The sequence below is a fragment of the Pogona vitticeps genome, chromosome 2 (genome assembly GCF_051106095.1).
Source record: "Pogona vitticeps strain Pit_001003342236 chromosome 2, PviZW2.1, whole genome shotgun sequence".
Classification (NCBI taxonomy): Eukaryota; Metazoa; Chordata; class Lepidosauria; order Squamata; family Agamidae; genus Pogona; species Pogona vitticeps.
The window spans coordinates 162,476,297-162,500,355 of record NC_135784.1 but is presented as its reverse complement, the minus strand read 5'-3'; the positions used below and the strand labels follow the sequence as shown (position 1 = coordinate 162,500,355).

The 24,059-nt window shown below is 42.9% G+C and overlaps 1 protein-coding gene across 3 annotated transcripts; it reads right to left on the bottom strand.

Annotated features, from left to right (window-relative positions):
• Positions 1-991: 991 nt before the first annotated feature.
• Positions 992-21,651, bottom strand: LOC110090299 (keratin, type II cytoskeletal 75). Of its 3 annotated transcripts, XM_072991041.2 has the most exons (10): positions 21,055-21,651; positions 18,796-19,010; positions 16,025-16,085; positions 11,203-11,298; positions 10,730-10,894; positions 9,410-9,535; positions 7,962-8,182; positions 3,391-3,425; positions 2,085-2,234; positions 992-2,039 (listed from the first exon to the last, which is right to left on the bottom strand). In XM_072991041.2, exons 1-10 carry the CDS (start codon positions 21,610-21,612, stop codon positions 1,855-1,857), a joined length of 1,812 nt encoding a protein of 603 aa, XP_072847142.2. In that variant the 5' UTR covers positions 21,613-21,651; the 3' UTR covers positions 992-1,854. The 3 variants fall into 3 exon arrangements, with proteins under 3 accessions (XP_072847142.2, XP_078240731.1, XP_020669581.3); XM_078384605.1 differs by having other exon boundaries at positions 992-2,101; positions 3,387-3,425; XM_020813922.3 differs by having other exon boundaries at positions 992-2,234.
• Positions 21,652-24,059: the final 2,408 nt, after the last annotated feature.

Genomic DNA, 24,059 nt, shown 5'->3' with positions numbered 1-24,059 from the left:
ACCAATCTCATAGACAAATTACACTGCATTTTGTTGGTAACAAAAACATTTAAAAGATACAGAGCAAGAAATAGCAAGGAAGGGCTGGATGAATGCAATATTATTTACAGTAAGTAGCAGTGAACATTTTAGAAAACAAGCAAGGTGAGTGTGTTGAATTTTTTTTTTTAAAAAAAACAGTCTTAAGCACTTTTCAGTTCTAGCCAAAATAGATAAAATGCACTGTTTTCCAGCAAGAAGACAGCATATGCACTACTTAAGCCAGGCAAGGACAATTTTGGCAGGTCCGGGGACTAATATTCTGCCCCGGGGATGCCTTGACTGCAAAAAAGCAAAAAGCATTAAGTAAAGGTAAAGGTTCCCCTTGACAATTTTTGTCCAGTCGTGTTTGACTCTAGGGGGCGGTGCTCATCCCCGTTTCCAAGCCATAGAGCCAGTGTTTGTCCGAAGACAATCTTCCGTGGTCACATGGCCAGTGTGACTTAGACACGGAACGCTGTTACCTTCCCACCGAAGTGGTCCCTATTGATCTACTTGCATTTGCATGTTTCGAACCACTAGGTTGGCGGGAGCTGGGACAAGCGACGGGCGCTCACTCCGTCACATGGATCCGATCTTACGACTGCTTGGTTTCCTGACCCTGCAGCACAGGCTTCTGCGGTTTAGCCAGCAGCGCCACCACGTCCCTTCCACAGCGCCACCACGTCCCATTAACAAATTTAAAAACATCAATTTTTGAAAAATCAGCATTTTGGAATGTCTTCCCATGACCTATTTAAAGATGAACCATAGAGCTGCAGTTCATTTTTTTGACAGAAACAAGGGGGAGCTAAGGGAGGGGCAGGGCCTGTAAAAACAACCTTGAAGGGCCACACATCACCCCAACATGGGTACTACCAGATTTAAAAGAATTTTCCACTGGACTAAATGTTGTGTGGTTGACTGAAGGCTAAATTACATGCTATATAAAACACACAAGAAGCAGCTGAGATTTTTTGCTTTGCTTTTCCTTTTTATTGCAAAGTCGCATATAAATTAGCTCTGAGTTGACACAATTATTGTTCTGATTGCCGGAGGAGATCATAAGAGAACCACAAAAAAAGCCAACAGGTAAGAACACTCTTCTAAATCTTGAGCCTTCTGCTGAAGAACTTGATGTTCTGACTTCCATGATGTCAGATGTAATTTGATTCCATTCAAAGAGCATCAAAACGCCCTCTCCTCTATGCCTGTTCAGGATTCTGAATGCCTATTGGAGCAAGTTCTTTCCACACCTTGTATACAAATTGCATTTTCAAATATCATCTAGGAGGAAGATGGAAAACACTACATCCCCTCACCCTTCTGAGTGCTCCAGAAGAACAGAACAGAGATACAGAAAGGATTAGTTTGTTCAATCTTGCTGACTTCAGCAGATGAGGGGCTTAAATTTCCTATTGAAATCAATGGGGCATTAAGGTATATTACACTAAGCATAGTGAAGGATGGACTTCAACACAGAAGCTGCTTGCTACGGTTTGGGAGTGATCAAGTAGTATATCAAGTGGACATCCTCCTAATGTGATGGACTACAAGTGTTACTATCCCCAGTGTCCGTAATCCCATAAATAGTGATGATGGGAGTTATTATCCAATACATTGGGAGGATGCTGGAAAGGCTGGTATACAGGGAGTTCTCATAAATAGTCACCTTACACCCTCATGCTATCATTTGGCATTGGGGTATGATTTCCATCATCAAATAACTTCTCAGGAATAAGAAACACAATTCACTTGGCAGTTGGAGGTTGCTGCTGGCAATTAGAACTGAGCTTTTCCAAAATTGGCTGAGCCTGATTGAGTGTATTTCCTTTCTTAGCTGACCACTTTCCTGCTTGATGAGACGGATGTCGAGACATATTTTGTGCTTGAGGAGCTCCTGCCTGCTCCTCCTCCTCCTCCTCCTCCTCCTCCAAAACCCAGTCCCCCTGCAAACCCTCCAGAACTATAGTGACTTCCACCAGTCGTGATCCCACTACTCAGACCAAAACCACCAGCACCTCCAGAACCACCAATGTCTCCACCACCCACTCCAAGACTCAGACTGCTGCTGCCGCCAGCTCTTCTTCCTCCTCCTCCTCCTCCTCCTCCAGTGCCGCCCGTCAGGCTGAATCCTCCACTGCTCTCTCGACCTCCACCACTGCGTCCAAAGCCAAGAGCGCTTCCAGCTATGGTAGAAGAGCTACTGACCACGGCTGCAAGGAAAGGACAGTTGTTACTGAAGCAGGTTCCAAGCCAATCTCCAATTCATGCCTCCTCCTGATCACAGAACATGGTCAAATGGGAAAGAATTGGGGCATTGGGAAAGAATATCTGGACCAGACTAAGAATTCATTTCTCTCTCTTCATGACCCCATCGACCAGAGCATGCCAGGCCCTTCTGCCTCCCGGAGTTGGGTCCAATTCATGTTGATATACTTAATGTTTAATGTTTAATATTAGTATACTTGACGTTATATTTGTATACTTAATATTTTTAGCTTTAAATGTTGGCTTTTAATGGTGTAAGTCGCCTTGGGTCCTTTTTAAGGAGAAAGGCGGGGGGGAGAGGGAGAGAGAGAGAGAGAGAGAGAGAGAGAGAGACTCAGCTCTCTTGAAAACAAGGTACTGTTTTTTTCTTTATTATACCGGTAAGTTTCTTGTTTTGAAATCAAATGTAGGAAAAGGGGGAGAGGCCTTTAAAGGTGTATAACAAATCCAGTGATTTTCTGCTCTGGTATACAGGAGATTGTGGGGGGCCACAAGGCATTTTGGCCCTCCAAAATCTGGCGAAGACAAAAAATGGTCCTTAGAGGGTCCCCATGGATGTTCTCCAGCCTCGGAGAAGAGAAATACCTTAAACTAATGGTAAAGGAATAATAATGTCAGGCCAGGCAGGCCTTGCTGAAGTGTTACAATTAAAAAGGTGACCCTAACGTTCACGCTTCTCATAGGAGGAAACATTTTTAAAAATCCCTCAGATGTTGATCCTAAGAGCGTAAGCAGAGTTTTTCCAGTATAGCAAAATACTCGCTGAATTCTGATTCGGAATCAGTTTCGGTGTCACTTTGAGGGCAGCTGAAATCACTTATATTTTGGTCTGAGCTGGAAAGTAGTGGCAATAATATACTGTACATCCATCCACAGTAAAGTTGTGCAGCTGCTAGATACAGTGACAAAAGGTGTAGTAGAAACAAAAAAATGGGAGGGATGATCCTCCCCGTTTTTGGATTTGTCCCATCTACCACAGTTACTCCTGAGGAATATACATGACTCATAGTAGAAAAAAGAGAAAGGGTTCTTCAACTCGGTCCTATGTGAAAGAATATTGTACAGATATTCATGCTTGAGTAGCTCCTTTGAAATACTTACACATACTCACAGGGCTTGTCAGTTCACCCGACATCCTAGAAAGAGAAAGAGAGAGAGGAAAAATTGGACACAAGTCAGCAAATCCAAAAGAAAGTGTTTATGGGCAAAAGGATGATTCTCCTTATAGCACAATCCTATGGGACTAGTAACCAAAGATGTTGGGTAAGACTAGAGATGGGAAGGCCGGGGGTAGGGGGGACAGAAAAATTGGGGTAAAAACAGTGTTTTTTTCAAAGCCTTTTTTTTTTTGTTTTCTGGGGGGGGGGAAACGGGAAAATATGCAGCATTGAATATGTTCTTTTACGATGATAAACGAGATGTCTATGACATGCTATCCAAATTATATAACATGAAGACCTTAAAGAAAGACACCTGAGACCATTAAAAAACTCAGAACTGTGACCAGACAGGAAGAAAACCAATCTCACTGCCACCTACAAGACTTATGTAGACATTTTGTAGATAGCAAGGCTTTGCGTGAGGTGGAACGTGACATACAGGGTGCAGTAAATGCTGGCCCTTCTCCCACAGCTTTCCTGATTTACCAAGCAGCCCAGATTTCCTTTGGATGTGGTCTTCTGAGACAGGAGGACTGCTAATGCAGCGTAAGATTTCAGTCTGCCCTATTATACTAAGAGCGCAAGTGAAGCCCATTATCTCTGACATGCCTGTGGCCAAGCATCTCAAGGGTGGCCAGTGCCCTTGAGGTTACAGCTGCGGCTTTTCTGGGCTTGAGCCAATCTCAAAATGACACAGCGCTTCTTCCTTCAACTGCAAAGTTCAGCGAATCACCTTCACTTACTGAGCCTTTCCTCTCTGCTCTTCAGAACACAGGAAGAAACTGTTCTCTTTCCCCCGGCCCCCAAAAAACAAAAAACCCACTAGTTATTACACTGGTTCATTTCTTCTTTAATGGCAGTTAAAGCAGATTTTTCTTCTTCTTTGTTTTAAACAGTTCAGTGAATTCACAAGAAAACCCCAAAATGAATACGTTTTGTGCAAAGAGGAAGTTTCTCACTTGGTGTCTCAGTGCCCCTTTACCCAAAAACGCAACATTTCTGACTTCTCAATAGGTTTAGCTTAGATTTATGAGGGGAAGGCACATAGGAAAATGGGAATAAAATGGGTGAGAACTGGATTTCTGCTCATTGTTGACAAGAATTTGATAAAATTAACAAATGCATTCATAAATGTGAGATTTTCTTTTTTAAATGACCAAATCTTATCAAGTTTTTACATGGGCACAAAGAGGTTTTCTCCCTCCACTGTTCTTGCACTGCTCTTCACACAATCAATTGTGCAGCTGGTACCATGACTGATTTCATAATCAACACTTGCTTGTTTACATAAAAGACAGACAGCCTGCTGGAGGAGAGGTAATGCTGACATGATTGCTCTTAGCACAATTGTGTAAGTGAACGGAATTCTAGCCACTGTAGCATTTTAGCCATCCATACCCAGGGGCTAGATTGTCCTGTGAACCTGACCACAATGATGCTGAATTAGAGGTATACAGAAGGCAGGCGCAACATAGATCATAGCTGCTTCTATCTCTTGGTGTGCATTCTTTTTAAAAACAATATACCATAAAAATCCACTTTCCTTCATGTGCAGGATAGAAAGGATTTGGAACTCTAAGAAGCAAATGCAGGAGAAAGCAGTTTGATAAATTTTCCCGTCCTCTTTAATGAACACCTTAAATCAAAGACACTTTTCAGTGAAGCAGTTGTGTTAACCCTGTTGCCGCAAAGAGAAGAGAAAGAACCTTGTGGCATATTTTATTAAAGGCGCCACAAAACTCTTTGTTGTGAAAATCAGAGACAGACTGTGAAGCGGGAGCAGGTGTTATCGCTCTCACTCTCTCAGACTGGTCACTGGAAGTTCCACATGGCACCTCAGGGTAATGAACTATCTGAGGATCTGAAAAATTGTTGCTCTACATAAAGATGGCCTAGGCTATAAGAAGATTTCCAAAACCCTGAAACTGAACTGCAGCATGGTGGTCAAGACCATACAATGGTTTAACAGGACAGGTTCCATTCAGAACAGGCCTCACCATGGTCGACCAAAGAAGCTGAGTGCCCGTGCTCAGCGTCATGTCCAGAGGTTGGCTTTGGGAAATAGATGTATGAGTGCTGCCAGCATTGCTGCAGAGGTTGAAGGGGTGGGGTGGGGGTAAGCCTGTCAGTGCTCAGACCATATTCCACACACTGCATCAAACTGGTCTCCAGGGCTGTCGTTCCTCTTCTAAAGATGATGCAAAAGAAAGCCCACATACAATTTGCTGCAGACAAGCAGAATAAGGACATGGATTTCTGGAACCATGTCCTGTGGTTTGGTGAGGCCAAGATAAACTTATTTGGTTCAGATAGTGTCAGACGTCTGGGGTGGCAGCCAGGTGAGGAGTACACAGACAAGTGTGTCATGCCCACAGTCAAGCATGGTGGTGGGAGTGTCATGGTCTGGGGCTGCATGAGTGCTGCCAGCACTGAGGAACTACAGTTCATTGAGGGAACCATGAATACCAACCATGACATACTGAAGCAGAGCATGATCCCCTCCCTTCAGAGACTGGGCTGCAGGGCATTATTGCAGCATGATAACGACCCTGAACACATCTCCAAAATGACCACTGCCTTGCTAAAAAAGCTGAGGGTAAAGGTGATGGACTGGCCAAGCATGTCTCCAGAACTAAACCCTATTGAGCATCTATGGGGCATCCTCTAACATCCACCAGCTTTGTGAGAGCCTCATGTTGGAGTGGAAGAATCCAGTGGCAACCTATGAAGCTCTGGTGAATTCTATGCCAAAGAGGGTTAAGGCAGTGCTGGAAAATAATGGTGGCCACACTAAATATTGACACTCTGTGCCCAGTTTGGACATTGTTACTTAGAGGTGAACTCACTTTTGTTGCCAGTGGTGTAGACATTAATGGCTGTGTGTTGCATTATTTTGAGGGGAAAGCACATTTACCCACTATTATACAAGCTGTACGCTCACTGCTTTACATTGTAGCCAAGTGTCATTTCTTCAGTGTTGTCGCATGAAAAGATATGCTAAATTATTTATGAAATGTGAGGGGGCGTACTCACTTCTGTGATATACTGTATAAACAAGGTTACTTATTACGTGAAACAGCAAACAAACCATTTCCTAAATATGCATATAGATACTAGCAATTCTTTACCAGTTCTCACGCAACCCATCAAGTACTGAGAAATTTCCACAGTATCAAATATACGTCATGCAAATATGTTTGCATGACGTATATTTGTGGGGGCAAATGCTCCCATGAATAAATAGAGTTGAAGATGGCCCAACAGATATTATCACCTGTCTGAAACCCTGCTCAGTAGCTACGTCCATATTTGTTATCAAAACATCCAGAGAGGAATGACTAGCTCTTTCTGCCATGTGCACAGTGACAGATCTGAAGAGAAAAAAATCCTGCCGCATATAAATTCTTCACAAAAGCAAGAACCTAGATTTTTCAGACTTCTTGCTCCAGTGTAGAGCTTTCACACATGAAGGAACCGCTCCTCTTTAGACATGCTACTGTCTGCATTGAGAAAGCCTAAATGGAGAGGGGGGGATCTAATTCTTCGTCTCTATGCATGTTGACAACTGAAGAGGTAACAACTCAATAAAGTGTCTTTCCCTTCAACATATCCAAGCTGGGTGATCTCCTTCACATTATTTTATTTTATTGGTATATAATATATGTATAAACTGGCTGTTGCTATTAATTGGACACTCCCTGTCACTGTTGGCTTATCTACCAGGTTGACATTAACTGTCATCTCATCTGCTGAAATAAACACACAGGATCTCTGTCCTTGGTCTGCTCTGGATCTGATTGTCTTAGACAGGAGGAATTGGTTGTCATTCATGTGGAAGAAGAGGGAAGATCAAATGAACAGCCCATCATCTAATACAATTGAGAAGCAGTTCAATTGGGAGGGCTCAAGGAAGAAAGCTATGCCAAGGAAGACAAGCATGATGGAACAAGGAGTGGAGGAAACAGAGACTTTGGCTGAGCACAAACAGAGGAAGAAGCAATGGAAGGAGGAGCTAAAAGATAGGAGTCCATCCAGATATATGGTAAAATATCCTTGTAATGCATTAGAAAATACTGGGCAAACAAGAGAATTGTGGAGGCTGAGATGATGGGATTAAGCAAAAGGAAAAGGAGGCACTGGTAATCCAGTCTACTGAGTACGCTTTGCAAGGTGATGTAAACCAGTAAGTGAAATAATTCTTTAGATAATGCAACAAAAACATAACAAATATCATTAGAGATATGAGCCAGTATTCTATAGCTACATATTCTCAACTAGAGTAGACCCATTACAATGATGTTGACTCATTATTCAGTAACATTGATTCTACAGCTCTGCTGTCCTGTTGATAACAAGATACTGGCCAGAGTAGGGAGAAATGTGTATAGAAATTTGAGTACTGTATAAGTAAACACATAAACCAGGTCATGCCTATATAAAATTAAAAGTGCATATTTTACTCAACCACATAGTGCATGCTATGCAACAAAAACAGTGCAGGGGGAAACCCACCTGCACTCCTCGCCCTCTAGCAGAGTCCTGTAGGTAGCAATCTCAAGATCCAGGGCCAGTTTGACATTCATCAGCTCCTGATAGTCCCGCAGCTGACGTGCCAGTTCATCCTTGGCACTTTGTAAGGCATGCTGCAGATCCTTGAGTTTCACTCGGGCATCTTTCAGTGCCAACTCCCCTCGTTGTTCAGCATCAGCAATAGTTGCCTGGAGACTGGTGATCTGTAGCAGGTTACAAAACAGTCAAGTATTCAGTAGGCTTCTTATTGCACAAGTACAAGTGGTGCCCCACATAGCGACGATAATCCATGCAGCAAAAATCGTCGCTATACGGATTCGTTGCTATGCGAAATAAAAAAGCCCATAGGAATGCATTAAAACCCATTTAATGTGTTCCTATGGGCAAAAAGCTTACCTTTATGCGAAAATCCTCCATACGGCTGCCATTTTCGCTGCCCGGTAAGCGAGGAATGGGCGCGAAAACACAGCAGGCGGCCATTTTTTTACCCAGTGGCCATTTTGGAACCGGCGATCAGCTGTTCAGAAATCATCGTTACCGATCATCGCAAAGCAATATTTTGCCATTAGAAACATCGTTATGCGATCGCACAAACGATCGCAAAAAATGTCGTTATGCGGATCCGTCATTAAACGAGGAGCCCATTAAGCGAGGCACCACTGTATTTATATTACATCAGTCATGATATGTAATATTACTCTGTAAATATTGCATATGAATTGTTCAAGTAGCCCCTTGGCCAAGAACCAGCCCTTTCACACACCTGAAGGCAGGGCTCTTTGATCAGGTTTTTTACAAAGTGACATTATCCCTGCTACGGTCACATTGTCAAAAGCTGTCTCTTATTTTGACACAAGATTGCAAAGAAAGAACTGGTGCTTGGCAGGAATTGGTGGTGCACAAGTCGCTGTTCAGGTTTGTTTGGCTTTTCTTTGTTTTTTGTTTGTTTGTTTGTTTGTTTGTTTGTTTGTTTGTTTGTTTGATTGATTGATTGATTGATTGATTGATTGATTGATTGATTGATTGATTGATTGATTGATTGATTGGTAGTGTTGACTTGGACTGAAGGATTTGATGGATGACACAACATTAGTAGGAATTTCAAATGCTTCAGAGGGCAAGCTAAAAATTCAAGATGAATATTGTCATCTACCCAGAAATCCAGACTAATTGGAATTTAAAAACTGTTAAGATGCAACTCATAAAGTTCTCATGGGAATGTTCATGTTTCTCTTCCTTATTATTTTAGGGCTATACACTGATCTATCTATCCATCTGTCTGTCCGTCCGTCCGTCCGCCCGCCCGCACATAAAATTCATTCCTGGTCTTCATTCAAGAAACTATGATGGGCTGCCAACTGTGCAACATACAAACATAAACCCACATGATGACAAGAAGGCAGGAATTGAGACACCGAGTCTGTCCCCACCTGTTTCTTCACATGATCAGTCTCTGCTCTCAGCCTCTGGATGAGCCGATTGAGCTCCGCAATTTCATTCTTGGTATTTTTCAAGTCATCGCCGTGACCAAGAGCTGTGGTCTGAAGTTCATGAAACTGCAATGCAAAAACATGATCCTTAGTAGTGGAGCTGTTTATAGGATTGAGCTGGTCTAAGATTTGGGGAAGGGGAGGAATAGGTAAAATGGCTTCAGTGCATGACTTGGAAAGGGAAAGGGAGAATATTCAGTTGGGTGTTTGAAAGTCAAGTGAAAACAGCATGGCAACTGCTGTGTTCTTGGAGGGGTGGAGTGTCTCTGCCTATCCTTAGACTTTGACCCAAGTGACTGGACTTACTAATATTTGAATCCATGGCTGATTTCAAAAGAGGAGCCAGGAGCCAGTTGGTGCAAAATGTCACATTGGGATGAAGCTCTTGTTTTTAAAAAAATCATTGCTTATTAAGAGTGCAATTTATTTTTCATTCCAGGTCACATTTCTTAATAAGCCCCTGTCAGACCTCTTGCCACTTGCCTTTGTTGCCCTCTTTTTGTCGGGTTACTCAAATCACCCCTGTACCATTCAGCCCTGCTCTCACCTGTCCGTCACAGCTGGGCAGTGGAACATCAGCCAATGAGGGGACGGAGGGTGGTGCAGAAGGGGGAGGACCTGAGATATAAAAGGGGTGTGTGAGGTGGGAGAGAAAGATTGTGATTGAGATTGAGAGCTGGTGAGTTAGTGATTAGCATGTATGTAGGCATGTGAGCCAAAATAGTCAGTGAGGAAAAATCTGTGTGTGATTTAGTGATTGAGAAACCGTGATTATTTACCTGTGATTTTCTTATTTTATTTTGTTATACCAATAAACAAGTTTTGTTTTGGAAGAAACACTTGTTTCTTTTAACATTGATTATAAATGGTGGCAGTAGTTGAAGGGGAAGAGTAGTGAGCACTCCTGGAGGCCTGAGTAGACAGAGGCTTCAGAGCGACCGCTACATATAGACTATGCCAATTCATTCTCTCTCTCTTGGCTCTTCCATGGAGAAATCCACAGATTATTTCAGGTTGTTCACAATGTAATAATCAGAGAGCCTTCTTATACCCCCCCCCCATTCCTGAATGGAAGAAAAGGAAGGGAAGCCTCTAACATAATGTCTGGACCCATTCTATTCTAGCCATGCCAAAGATGATCTTCATTACAGACAGTTATAATGGGGTCTTCAATAAGTTTGCCAAAGTTCACTTGAGTTAAATGATTTATTAAGAAATATATAGCTAGTAGACTTGGGGACAGCAAATATGGTGGCTCACCTTGCTTTGGTACCAAGCTTCTGCCTCTGCCCGGCTCCTATTAGCAATGTCTTCATATTGAGCTTTCACTTCAGCAATGATGCTGTTGAGGTCTAGATCTCGGTTGTTGTCCATTTGTAGGACAACATTGGTGTCACTGATCTGTCCTTGGATCTCAGCCAGTTCCTTCAGGAGAAACAAAATTTTGTTATACATTTGCCTACGAACACATACTATAATTCCAAATTATGATCATGCATCATTGGTCAACATCCTGGCCAGCAGACATAAGAAATATTATCTGAATGGCAGCTCAGAAGCCTGTCAAAGGCACACATCATATCATATGTGTTGTGGTTTTCGGGGACTATGTGCTATCCATTTTTGCAGAAGAACAATACCATTTTCATACTAGAGTGACTCAGATTACAACCTTGGATGGATTTCTTATTATACTCTCTGATTTCTATGGATTAGAAAGGTTAAACACTTACAGCTTCATAGAGGGCTCTCAGGAAATTTACTTCATCAGTCAAGCCATTTGCTTTTGCTTGAAGCTCTAGTTTGTCCTTGAAGGAATTGTCTACATCCTGAAAGAAAGCATTGAATACCAATATTCTCTTAAACCCATGGAGTGGAGACTAAAATGTCTATAGACAGCTGCATTATACCAGATTACATTATTGGTTCTTAACAAGGGCTAGGTGCACTTCGGATGATGGGGATTCTGACTCCAAGAAGCTTCAGCTAGAATGGCTATAGCCAGGGATTTTGGGACTTCGAACCATCAGGAAGGCAACAAATTGTCTACCAATTGTCTTAGTAATTGTCTGAGCCCAATATCGTCCACATTAACCGGAGCAGCTCTCCAGGGCCTTTAGTTGAAAGACATTTGTGATGGTTTTGCCATTACCTTGTAGTAGTTACTACCCTTAAGCCATATTATTCCTCTTCCCCTTGAGGGGTAAATTCTGGGCTCTTTTCATCATTCTGAGCAGCTACCATTGGCTGTTACTTTAAATATTAAGCTGCCACCTGGACTTTTCCCTCAGGTTTTCAATCCAACCTTCACAAGGGCACACAAAATATTTATTAGGTTAACGGGGGGGGGGGCATTGGATGGCAGCTGTAAAGGCAAGTGCCCAGTTACACTGGAAAGTGCTACTTTAATGGGAGTGCCCTTCCTTAAAGTGACCCTTCTGTCTGGCAGGGAATCATTCTAGCCCAGCTCCTAAAATTAAAAACCCTACAGCTGGACCACAGACGTCAAAACTGAGCATGACTTGAGTTCAGCTGGAGTTCACTTCCTTGTGCATCATGGGATCGCCAGGAAATATATTGCCCTGGACTGCTCCCCAAGAGGTCCAAATTACAATCTATTTTCCCATATGATCACATTCTGATTATTCAATTTATATGCACTCTAATAGGTAGTAAACATGCATTACTTGTGCTTTACACAGACCAAACATTATATTGTTATACTACAGGCATAAGGTATTAGTTGAAGAGATATTGTCTAATGGCATTAACAATCTTTATCTTCCTCACATAACATATTAGTATATACACTATTTCTAGATTATAAACTGTCTCTCTATTACCATCTATGTTTATTCTCAGTCAAAATAAAGCTCATAATTATCTAACAGACTTCTTTCTTCTCCTCCCTCTGCTTCTATCTCTCAACTCTCTGGCCCACATCAGTTAGTGGGACGTCACCCTGCCTGACCTGGTGACTAAAAAAAGTGATGGAAGCCACATGTTTCTGCCCAGCAGAGTATGACAGTCATGCTATCAAATATGATAATGTGGAAATCCACTGAACCAACATACAAGAAGAAGCCATTCTTCTCAGTGAAGTTCAGCTTTAAACGCTTGGGACTATAAATGCAACCAATTTGTTTTTAACAGTAACATACTGTACTCTGATTGTTGACAGAGACAGTCTCCAGGTTCTTAGTCAGATCAATTCAATGTTCCCTGATTATATATCTGCCCTTAAGTAAATGTCCTCAGGACATGTACTGAGGAAGAGCGGAGGACAAGTACAAGTAGCTCCAGAGCTAATGAAGTGGTTGGGCCAAAGCCGAAAGGACGCTCAGCTGTGGACGTGCCTGGAAGTGAAAGGAAAATCCAATGCTGCAAAGAAAAATACTGCGTAGGAACCTGGAATGTAAGATCTATGAACACTGGGAAGCTGGAGGTGGTCAAACAGGAGATGGCAAGAATAAACATCGACATCCTGGGCATCAGTGAACTAAAATGGACAGGAATGGGCGAATTCAGCTCAGATGATTATCATATCTACTATTGTGGACAAGAATCCCGTAGAAGGAATGGAGTAGCCCTCATAGTCAACAAAAGAGTGGGAAGAGCTGTAATGGGATACAATCTCAAAAATGATAGAATGATGTCAATACGAATCCAAGGCAGACCATTCAACATCACAATAATCCAAGTTTATGCACCAACCAGCATTGCTGAGGAGACTGAAATTGAACAATTCTATGAAGATTTACAACACCTTCTAGAACTGACACCAAAGAAAGATGTTCTTCTCATTCTAGGGGACTGGAATGCTAAAGTAGGGAGCCAAGAGATAAAAGGAACAACAGGGAAGTTTGGCCTTGGAGTTCAGAACGAAGCAGGACAAAGGCTAATAGAGTTTTGTCAAGAGAATAAGCTGGTCATCACAAACACTCTTTTCCAACAACACAAGAGGCGACTCTATACATGGAAATCACCAGATGGGCAATATCGAAATCAGATTGATTATATTCTCTGCAGCCAAAGATGGAGAAGCTCTATACAGTCAGCAAAAACAAGACCTGGAGCTGACTGCGGTTCTGATCATCAGCTTCTCATAGCAAAATTCAAGCTTAGACTGAAGAGATTAGGAAAAACCACTGGGCCACTCAGGTATAATCTAAACCAAATCCCTTATGAATACACAGTGGAAGTAAAGAACAGATTTAAGGAACTCGATTTGGTGGACAGAGTGCCTGAAGAACTTTGGATAGAGGCTCGTAACATTGTCCAGGAGGCAGCAACGAAAACCATCCCAAAGAAAAGGAAATGCAAGAAAGCAAAGTGGCTGTCCAACGAGGCCTTAGAAATAGCAGAGAGGAGAAGGGAAGCAAAATGCAAGGGAGATAGGGAAAGTTACAGAAACTTGAATTCAGACTTCCAAAGAATAGCAAGGAGAGACAAGAGGGCCTTCTTAAATGAACAATGCAAAGAAATAGAGGAAGATAACAGAAAAGGAAAGACCAGAGATCTGTTCAGGAAAATTGGACATATTAGAGGAACATTTTGCGCAAAGATGAACATGATAAAAGACAAAAATGGGAGGGACCTAACAGAAGCAGAAGACGTCAAGAAGAGGTGGCAAGAATACACAGAGGAATTATATCAGGAAGATGTGGATATCCCGGACAACCCAGACAATGTAGTAGCTGACCTTGAGCCAGACATCCTGGAGAGCGAAGTCAAGTGGGCCTTAGAAAGCCTGGCTAACAACAAGGCCAGTGGAGGTGATGGCATTCCAGTTGAACTATTTAAAAGCTTGAAAGATGATGCTGTTAAGGTGCTACATTCAATATGCCAGCAAGTTTGGAAAACTCAACAGTGGCCAGAGGACTGGAAAAGATCAGTCTACATCCCAATCCCAAAGAAAGGCAGTGCCAAAGAATGCTCCAACTACCGTACAATTGCACTCATTTCGCACGCTAGCAAGGTTATGCTCAAAATCCTACAAGGTAGGCTTCAGCAGTATGTGGACCGAGAACTCCCAGAAGTACAAGCTGGATTCCGAAGAGGCAGAGGAACTCGAGACCAAATTGCTAACTTGCGCTGGATTATGGAGAAAGCCAGAGAGTTCCAGAAAAATATCTACTTCTGCTTCATTGACTATGCGAAAGCCTTTGACTGTGTGGACCACAGCAAACTATGGCAAGTTCTTAAAGAAATGGGAGTGCCTGACCACTTTATCTGTCTCCTGAGAAACCTATATGTGGGACAGGAAGCAACAGTTAGAACTGGTCATGGAACAACTGAGTGGTTCAAAATTGGGAAAGGAGTACGGCAAGGCTGTATATTGTCCCCCAGCTTATTTAACTTATATGCAGAATACATCATGCGGAAGGCTGGACTGGAAGAAACCCAAGCCGGAATTAAGATTGCCGGAAGAAATATCAACAACCTCCGATATGCAGATGATACCACTCTGATGGCAGAAAGTGAGGAGGAATTAAAGAACCTTGTAATGAGAGTGAAAGAGGAGAGTGCAAAAAACGGTCTGAAACTCAACATCAAAAAAACTAAGATCATGGCCACTGGTCCCATCACCTCCTGGGAAATAGAAGGGGAAGATATGGAGGCAGTGTCAAATTTTATCTTCCTGGGCTCCATGATCACTGCAGATGGAGACAGCAGCCCTGAAATTAAAAGGCGCCTTCTTCTTGGGAGGAAAGCGATGACAAATCTGGACAGCATCTTGAAAAGCAGAGACATCACCTTGCCAACAAAAGTCCGAATAGTCAAAGCTATGGTTTTTCCTGTCGTGATGTATGGAAGTGAGAGCTGGACCATAAAGAAAGCAGACCGCCGAAGAATTGATGCCTTTGAATTGTGGTGCTGGAGGAGGCTCTTGAGAATCCCCTGGACTGCAAGGAGAACAAACCTATCAGTTGTAAAGGAAATCAACCCTGAGTGCTCACTGGAAGGACAGATCCTGAAGCTGAGGCTCCAGTACTTTGGCCATCTAATGAGAAGAAAAGACTCCCTGGAAAAGACCCTGATGTTGGGAAAGTGTGATGGCAAGAGGAGAAGGGGACGACCGAGGATGAGATGGCTGGACAGTGTCTGCGAAGCAACCAACATGAACCTGACACAACTCCGGGAGGCAGTAGAAGACAGGAGGGCCTGGCGTGCTCTGGTCCATGGGGTCACGAAGAGTCGGACACGACTAAACGACTAAACACACAACACAAGTAAATGTCACTTAAGAATGGTAGGGCTTGCTTGTGGTAACTGGATATATGAGTGCAGCCTTAAATCACTACGTTCTGTGCCCAAAGATAATGGTTAGGTTCTTTTCCACACTGGTTGCTTGGTCGCAGCTGCAAGATGAGATGTCTGAATAACAGCAAAGACCCCTCCAGAGACAGAGACCAATAGGCAAGTATTTTGACAATAATTAGAAGATCTGGCATTTTGATCCCACAGCACCTTCTAAAAGCCCAGGTGCACTGAAAAAAAGTCTATTAATTACTAGATTTCCTGACTTAACGATCCACACTTTAAAAAAATTACCTTCTTAACAGTAACAAAGTCATTTTCAGTAGCAGTGCGCTTGTTGATTTCATCTTCATATCTGTAAGGGGGAGAAACACAGATTCCTGTTCTTATCCAAAGTTCAAAGGAAAAGAAAGAGTAGCCAGCTTCTTCCTCTGTGAGAATCGTCACTAAACTTTTCAGTCATCCTCTGTATCAAAGACATACCATTTGACAGCTTGTTTTGCCAATAAATCCACAACTGTTCCTGACCCAGGGAAAAAAAATAAGATAATGTACATGATCACATATATTCGGGCATCTGGCTGCAGAGCTAGGGGCCGGGAGTTCAATAACCCACTGTGCCTCCTTGACAGGGGTTGGACCTGATGATCCCTAGGATCCCTTCCAGCTCTTCAGTTCTATGATGATGATGATGATGATGATGATGATGATGATGATGATGATGATGATGATCTGCCCATCACAAAAATCATTTGTGGCTAGTGGGAAGAATTCTCTGATTTGCAAAAAAGATCATATTCAGGGTCAGCAGAACTTAGGCTGAGAAGAGTGAATGGGTATTATTTGAATGTCCATGTAATTTGTTCCAATCCTCAGTGCAGGACCAAGGCATTCTCCTGATATTATTTAACATTTAAGGTGGAAGCTCTGTGTCTGGCTAGTCTTCTATACTATGAACAATTTGGTGGGATTTACACAACATTTCAAAGCACACTTTTGCAGCCTTCATGACAGATGGGGAAATCAGTCATCTTCCCTTCCTCCTGTGTTTGAGTTTTGGTAATCAAAACCAAACTGAAAATAAAAGTCTAAACTAATTCATGCCATCCACGCCAAATTATGAGCACTAATTCAGTGACCGATGACTGGCCTATATGAGTGTACCATGGATACTAGTGTATGTTCAACAGGAATAAATTTGTAATATGTGGCTTTTTTGTTCTGTGGAAATTTCATTTGCATGGGACCTCCTGAATTTCATTCTTTGTATTCTCTGCTATTGAAATCCTACCAATAGTACTAACATCCTTCTCCTGATAGGGGAATTAAGTATGTGATGATGATGATAATGATAGTGTTTATGATGATATTCCCTTCCAAGTTACTTGGTGATGACTATCCAATGGTATGAAATCTATTTTTTTTTAAAAAACCACCTCTTCAAAGTCTTAAGTGTTTTAATCTGACTTTATTGATCCTGGCCTCCTCCGTTTCTGCAGTTTTGCTATGTTCTCAAACATAGCATTTTCCCAACATGTGCTTAAAAATGATGGTTTTAATATTGATAAAATGTTTGTTGGGGGGGTATAACTCTTGCAGAGGTTTTAACTGTGATCATTGTATAGTTTTAATTGTTTGATCCCCTGCATGGAGAAAGAAGGCATATAAATAACATACATGCATAAGCACATACGTGCATACCTACATACAGTTGTTAATGAAATTTTCACAGCTGTTGTTCTGCAAGCCAAGATACATTTTTATGATCTAGTAAATGCTTGCTTAAATATCCCAATTTCTTTAATGTGCAATAAAAAAATTCCATCGTAAACTGCATCATAAACGATGCCAAATTAAGACTAGATTTCCAGTCCTATGTTTATAATGGTGGGTTACACTTGGCTGTACAATGAGGGGGCAAGTGTCCTACGATGGTAGAATGGCCTACACAGGAGGTGGAAGGATTACATTTTGGACCACTTCCTAACCATTAGATTGAAAGAAATAGAAACCCCTTTGCAAGTAGAACATGCATGCAGATGAACTACAGCTTCTTCTGACGGAGGACCAGATGAATTTTCTTCCTGCTGATAGTCTTGCTAAACACCAAGGTTTTTTTTTAAGTACCTCCTCCAATTACAGTATGAAATGGCACAGTTTATGCTATGACTTCAACAGAGCTAGGAAAAATTGCTTTTTTGGATTATAATTCTCAGAACTCCCCACCCAGGAGAGGAAAAAATCCCCGTGCCTACCTGTGGTCATTCTGGTTTCTAACATCTATAGTCCAAAAGTGTAACTTGTTCAAGGTCTTGGCCTCTGGATTGTACTCACTCATTCTGTTGTCTGAACCACCCCAAGTGATTTTGCTAAGTGAAGAGCAGGACATGATGGCACTATCTCCCTTATGGAAGTGAAATTGCTAACACTGGGCCTTTATTACAACACTGGTAATGGGGGAAAATGCCCACTGTGTCATAATAAATGATGCAGCATACAGAGAAGAGTGCTCTGTCCCTTTGGACCCTCCTTCCCTTCTTCCCTCTCTCCCGACTTTCATCATCATCATCATCATCCTTCCCATAGAAGACATCAGGTTCTAAGTGGGGACTCCTATGCCATCTGTAAAGACTGTTCATGTGAATTAGAACCCTGCGTAAGAGGTCTTGATTCACACATGGATTTGCAGTGGATAGCAAAGGCTCTCCCTCATCACACGTATTGTCTTCTGTGTGTAGGAAGGTGACAGAAGGGACAAAGAAGAGGAAGAGTTGGAATGCTTCTTTCCATATGTGAATATTTTACACAGTTTAAAATACCCAAATAGGGCTAACAATCATGCACTGTACCTGTGGGCTACAGAACACATTTCAGGCTGAGTGGCACATACTGTTCAGTCTTCCAGTTTTGCACCTTGGCACCCTGTTGTATGCCACCAGAATCAACCATCACACTGTGCCTAATGGAAGGGCCAGCCTTATCAGCTGTATGGCCTCACTGGGATGCTGTCTACAACCTGAATGCCACACACACACACACACATTCAGGCACTGAGGTCCACTTACTTCCTTCTATAATCTTCCACAAGATCCTGAGTGTTTCTTAGCTCTGCATCCAGTTTTCCACGATCACCCACCAGACAGTCCAACTGGCTTCTGAGATTAGAGATGTAAATCTCGAACAGTGGGTCAGTGTCGACTTTTGTGGTCATGCTGCCATGTTGCTGCAGGAGGTTCCATTTGGTCTCCAGAACTTTATTCTGTTGCTCCAGAAACCGTACCTGAAATCCAGCAAGGGACACGGTTCTGCTAAGCAATTAATGCTTTGAAACCAGAGGCCATTTCACATACAGAGTGGGCAGCGAGAACTAGATGCACTCAAGACAATGGCTTATCAGGCTCACTGGAGCATTGCTGTGCTGAGGCAAGGAAACAGGGTATCTCATCGTGGTACCACGTATCTTAATCTTCTCAAATGGATTAGAACAGAAATGGGCACATGCTGGAATTAGCCACTCCAGATGCATTGGCAAGAAGTAAAATGCTCAGACTTCAGCATAATACCTTTTGTATCAGATCCAGAAGATGAAGATAAAGTGGAAATACATCACTCAGTGAAAAGAAGCCAGGAGCTACATTCTTTAGAGTTGCATTCTTAAATGTTTCTTGAGCTCTGGCATGAGCTAAGTAGCCTTGGAAGCATCTTTGGAAGGTACCCCTATACACTTCTCTCTTCAACAATGTGGGGGTTAGGGGTCTAGAACTCCCATGTAGTTCAAAATCTATACATAGCTCTTATGCCCCCCCAAAACTTAACTAAAAAGCATAAATAGCTGATTCATACAGAGAGAGAGAGAGAGAGAGAGAGAGAGAGAGAGAGAGAGAGAAGCACATCACCATGACTTTCCATGACCCATGTCAGCCTCCCAGAATGCCCCAGCACCCTCTCTGGCCACCATGCTAAGAGAGGGGACCAGTCCGGCCACCACTATCGGACCAGGGACTGCTGCACCACCACCAACAGGGGCCCCAGTAAGTTTGAGACCCATTTTCCTCAGGCCACTTCTTGGAGAAGAGTATCAGCAAAGTATGTTTTGAATATTTATTTATTCTAATATTTATTCAAACATTTGTTTATTTGTTTATTTATTTATTGGAAAAAATGTGTAGCCAAAACTATGCTGCTCAAACCCATGCAGTTCAAAGGAGAAGTGCATTACTATCTGCCATTCTGCAATGGCACTGTTAAAAGAACAGTGACTGCTATGATCATGCCAGCTTATGTCTCCGCACGTCATAAGAAGGACCAAGAATGCTTATCACTACGTTTATTGTCCAAGTGGGCCATTGGGCTCGCCAATATGCTAAAGTTTCATATCAAAGTCCTGTTATATACCACTGGAATGGCCAGTTGAAAAATTATTGACTATAGCAACATCTCAAATTTAAGCAGTACAAAAATCTTGGTGCAATACATTCTCTTCTGCGCTGCAATCCAGGAAGTACAGCATGGGAGAGCTGAGCAGCAGCACTCAAGGCTTTCATCTCCCAGACCGTCCTTCTTGTATTCCAGGTCTGCCGCAAAAAAACCCTGGTCTGTGTGACACACATGATCTCTATGAAGGCTGGCCACCACCATTTTACTGCTTGAAGTGGAACTGCAAATATCTCCCCCTTTACCACTGAGTCACAGGGAATAGTACTCAAAGCTGGTGAGGTTATTTTGACAGGTAAGAGAGAAAAATTCCATAAGAAGCTCTATACCCTCCTTGGAAATAAAAATGTAGTAGCAATTTGTGTAACTAATATTTTCCTCGCTGTCGATGATGCCCAAAACCTGAAACCTGAACAACATCACACTTGGCCTAATGTTCAGGCCTGCTCCGTTTATCACTCGTTATTGATAACATCTATGAACACAAACATATATTCTCCACATATATATAGTTGAATGACTCAAGTTTCTGACTGTTACTAGGACTTTATCCTAAGAACTTGCTGAAAAAAATCTGGGAATAGGGTATAACAACTGCAGTACTAAAATGAACAACAGGAACTGCACTATTAATATTTCATTCTTCCTATGGAACTCTGGGAATTGTAGTTTTGTGAAACAGGCCAGGGTTGTCTCACAAACAGGAGGCTGAAATGTTCATTGAGGGAAGCCATCGAATCACCAGTTAAAGGTTTGTCCAGGAAGAAAGATATCAAATTTGCTTCCATCCAAAATGCACTGTGAAGTTAATCTCTTCCCTGTAAGTTCCCTCACAAATCCCCAGAGCTTTTTGAGACTCCACACAATGAGCATAGGTTTAACAGACTCACCTTGTCAATGAAGGATGCAAATTTGTTGTTGAGAGTCTTTATCTGCTCCCTTTCTTGCACACGTACTTTTTGGATTTCTGGATCAATCTCTAAGTTGAGTGGTGACAGGAGATTGGGGTTGACAGTCACTGGCTGGATGCCCCCAGGGGGAACTACCGGGCCCATTCTTCCACTACCACCACCATATCCCCCCATACCTAATGCAAGGCCATAACCTCCAGCTCCGTATCCTCCTCCTCCTCCTCCAAATCCACCACCACCAAAGCCATCACCACCACCAAAGCCACCTCTGCTACTGACTCCACCACTCCAAAAGCCTATACCACCACCACCATTCCCAACACCAACGGAGGTTCTCTTGGACCCTCCCAAGCTGTAGAGGCTCCTACTACCAAACCCACCACCTAGCCCTATGCCTACACTTCCTCTCCCTCCTCGGGTTAAAGAAAATGAACTGAAGCTGCCTTTCATCACACCAGGACTGACAACACTGGAAGAACTATGGCCACGGGAAGTCCTGACTCCACCACCAGACTTGGAACTGAATTGCCTATTCATTGTGCCCGATTCAAAGAATATAGGAGAAAGTTTAGCAAAGGTTATAAGAGGGAGAGCAGAAGAGAGAGACTCTTTTCTGAGGTGGAAACGGAATCCCCCTTCTCTATATATACATATATGTGTGGAGATGGGCTTGGCAGGATTAAGGTAATAAATTGAGAAGTTCATTACTGGGCTGGGTTATGTCTGGCAGGAATAAAATCCTCTTTTTAACATCTGAAAGTGTTGCTTTGAAGTGAAACAACACACACAAACAAAATTGCTTGGTTGGCAAGCTTTGATGGCACTAAAACGATGCATACCAAGAAAATAATTTTCTCATCAATGCCTTCACATGCCAATCAAAAATAATTATCACCAACAAACTATTTTTTCAGAAGTCTTTAGGTGAAGGATTGTACTTCACTATCTTAATTCAAAGCTGCATATGGGAGGTACATTCCCTGCCTCCCCATCCTCTTTTGCCACAGGCTTGGCATTCACCGGGATTTAGAGATCTGGTGGATCACAAATAACCCTCAAGGTTAATTTGAACTAAGTCCACTTGCTCATCCCATTTCAAGACAGGGAGGGAAAAGCACTCGCCTCTTTTCTGGGGTGAGGACAAATAGTACATTTCTTAGCCCTAGGTTGGGTGGTCTCAGCAACGGCCTTGGACAAAATCATTCCCTGCTTCTGTCACCATAGCTGATAGCTTTTCCCAGAATTATTTTCAGACACATACATTCTTCTTCTGCTTATGAAGAACACTAAAAGTCAAAGGAAAGCTTATTATCCTGTAAACACATAGTCACTTACGCTTCTCAAGAAAAGAGGAGGATGAGGAAGAGGAGGAAGGGGCAGAACTTTGCTTAGAAAATACTTGTGCTCATTTATATGTATATGTTGGCTGAAATCCAGCAGTAAATTACAAACAGAGTAGACTAATTGAGTTGGGGAGTCAATTCCTCCGTAAGTTTCACTGATTCAGTGAAGACTACTCTAGTCTTGACTTGCTGCTGGATTTCAGCCACTGAGAAATACGTATTAACACAGAAATAGAAATAATATAGAATGCATCGTACTATAGCATTGAGCACTGTGACCAAGTGACCCATTTGGCTGCTTAGTTTTACTAGTAACACGCTAATTCAAGGCTGTCCCTACTTAAGACTCCTTAAGTGTTAAACAGAGTGTGGACTGGGTAGCGCTTTGACTTGCACGGTACCTTCAAACAGAGCATTGCTCTCAGTAAAGTCGGACCCAACAATCACTCTAGGTAGAAGGCACAGGAATTTTGACGATGAGAAGATAAACCACCACAGACAAAATCCTTCCAGAAATCGTGAGATTCCCTCCATCCATTTCTATGCCAACAGCCACAGCCACAGGAGAGAACAGTGTCTATCCCAGAATGCAGAGTCACTTCACAGAGGGCCAACACTCTTCCTCAGCGACTGTGTCCGGAACCAACAGCATGGCCGCGAATGATCCAAATTCCTCTGCAAGATGTTTTAGTTCTGCCCCAGACATGAGTGTCATCACATGGAGAGCTGGGTCATTGTGGGTGCCACCTCACCTATTTTCCAAGCCCTAGCACCAAGCTCTTAAGGAGGCCCATCTGCAGAAGGGAAGCTGATGCTCAGCCTCTTCCCATGAGGTCCAATCCTGATGGCACAGATGTTCTATACCCATGGCACTGGCGCTTGTGGGCAAAGTGAGGAAGCCACCTCGGGCGGTGGAGGCTGGGGAACAATAGAACAACAACAATGCTGAAAGACAGAATTATCCTTGTGATGTGGCCTGCCTTGCACTCAGGAAACTAGCCTGCTGCCTGCAGGTGTGATGGACCCTACTGTCCCATTCAGCACTATTCTTCCTATTGTGGTCAACCTCAATGATTCAAGGCACGTGGTGGCGCTGCGGACTAAACCGCAGAAGCCTGTGCTGCAGGGTCAGAAGACCAGCAGTCGTAAGATTGAATCCACGTGACGGAGCGAGCTCCTGTCGCCTGTCCCAGCTCCCGCCAACCTAGCTGTTCGAAAGCATGCAAATGCGAGTAGATAAATAGGGACCACCTTGGTGGGAAGGTAACAGCATTCCGTGTCTAAGTTGCACTGGCCATGTGACCACGGAAGATTGTCTTCGGACAAAACGCTGGCTCTATGGCTTGGAAACGGGGATGAGCACCGCCCCCTAGAGTCGAACACGACTGGACAAAAATTGTCAAGGGGAACCTTTACCTTTACTTCAATGATTCAAGCTCTTTGTCCAGTGAAGCCCACTCCCTTTTACAGAAGTGCCCCCGACACATGTTTGGGTGAGGGAGGAGGCTGAGCCTGTGCATACAAGCCTTGCTCTCCTGCTTTCGCACAATTATGCTTTTGTTGATGAGATTGCAATGGATGGAGTTATAATTTTAAAAAAATTATTCCCAAGGTCAGAGGCTGTGGATCTGAGAGAATTCA

Excerpts from the sequence above, each read along its gene's own strand:
- LOC110090299 (XM_020813922.3), bottom strand. The coding sequence starts at position 21,612 with ATGAATAGGCAATTCAGTTCCAAGTCTGGTGGTGGAGTCAGGACTTCC. Across the intron at positions 8,183-9,409 it reads CTGATCATGTGAAGAAACAG|ATCACCAGTCTCCAGGCAAC; the intron begins GTGGGGACAGAC and ends AACCTGCTACAG. Across the intron at positions 2,235-3,390 it reads GACAAGCCCTGTGAGTATGT|CCGTGGTCAGTAGCTCTTCT; the intron begins GTAAGTATTTCA and ends CTTTCCTTGCAG.